Source organism: Passer montanus, unplaced genomic scaffold (assembly GCF_014805655.1).
Source record: "Passer montanus isolate IOZ18808 unplaced genomic scaffold, ASM1480565v1 scaffold1781, whole genome shotgun sequence".
Classification (NCBI taxonomy): Eukaryota; Metazoa; Chordata; class Aves; order Passeriformes; family Passeridae; genus Passer; species Passer montanus.
This window is the reverse complement of record NW_024365171.1, coordinates 2,906-3,129: the sequence shown is the minus strand read 5'-3', so window position 1 is coordinate 3,129 and position 224 is coordinate 2,906. Positions and strand designations below refer to the sequence as shown.

Sequence of the window (224 nt, the reverse complement as noted above, 5' to 3'; positions counted from 1 at the left end):
GCCGGGATTTGGGTCTGGGGTCCCGGGGGTGCCGTACCACGAGCGGCAGCGCCGGCAGCTCTGCGCCCTGCACGCCCTCAACAGCCTCCTGCAGCGGCCCTGGCTCAGCCAGGCCTCGGCCGACCGCCTCTGCCAGCGGTGAGACCCCAGACCCAATTCACACAGGGGTCTTGATGAGGTTTCTGAATTTGGGGAGGGGTCCTGGGGGGGTTTGGGGGCTTTAG

General features: G+C 68.3%; 1 protein-coding gene across 1 annotated transcript in view; it reads left to right on the top strand.

Annotated features, from left to right (window-relative positions):
- Positions 1 to 4: 4 nt before the first annotated feature.
- The window catches only part of LOC120500147 (josephin-2-like), a gene marked incomplete at its 5' end in the record, with an annotated part of 2,048 nt that continues 1,828 nt past the window's right edge, over positions 5 to 224 (top strand). Inside the window, one exon of the mRNA XM_039704616.1 lies at positions 5 to 138. Coding sequence (XP_039560550.1) covers positions 5 to 138 — 134 coding nt within the window. The remainder of the gene's footprint in view (positions 139 to 224) is intronic.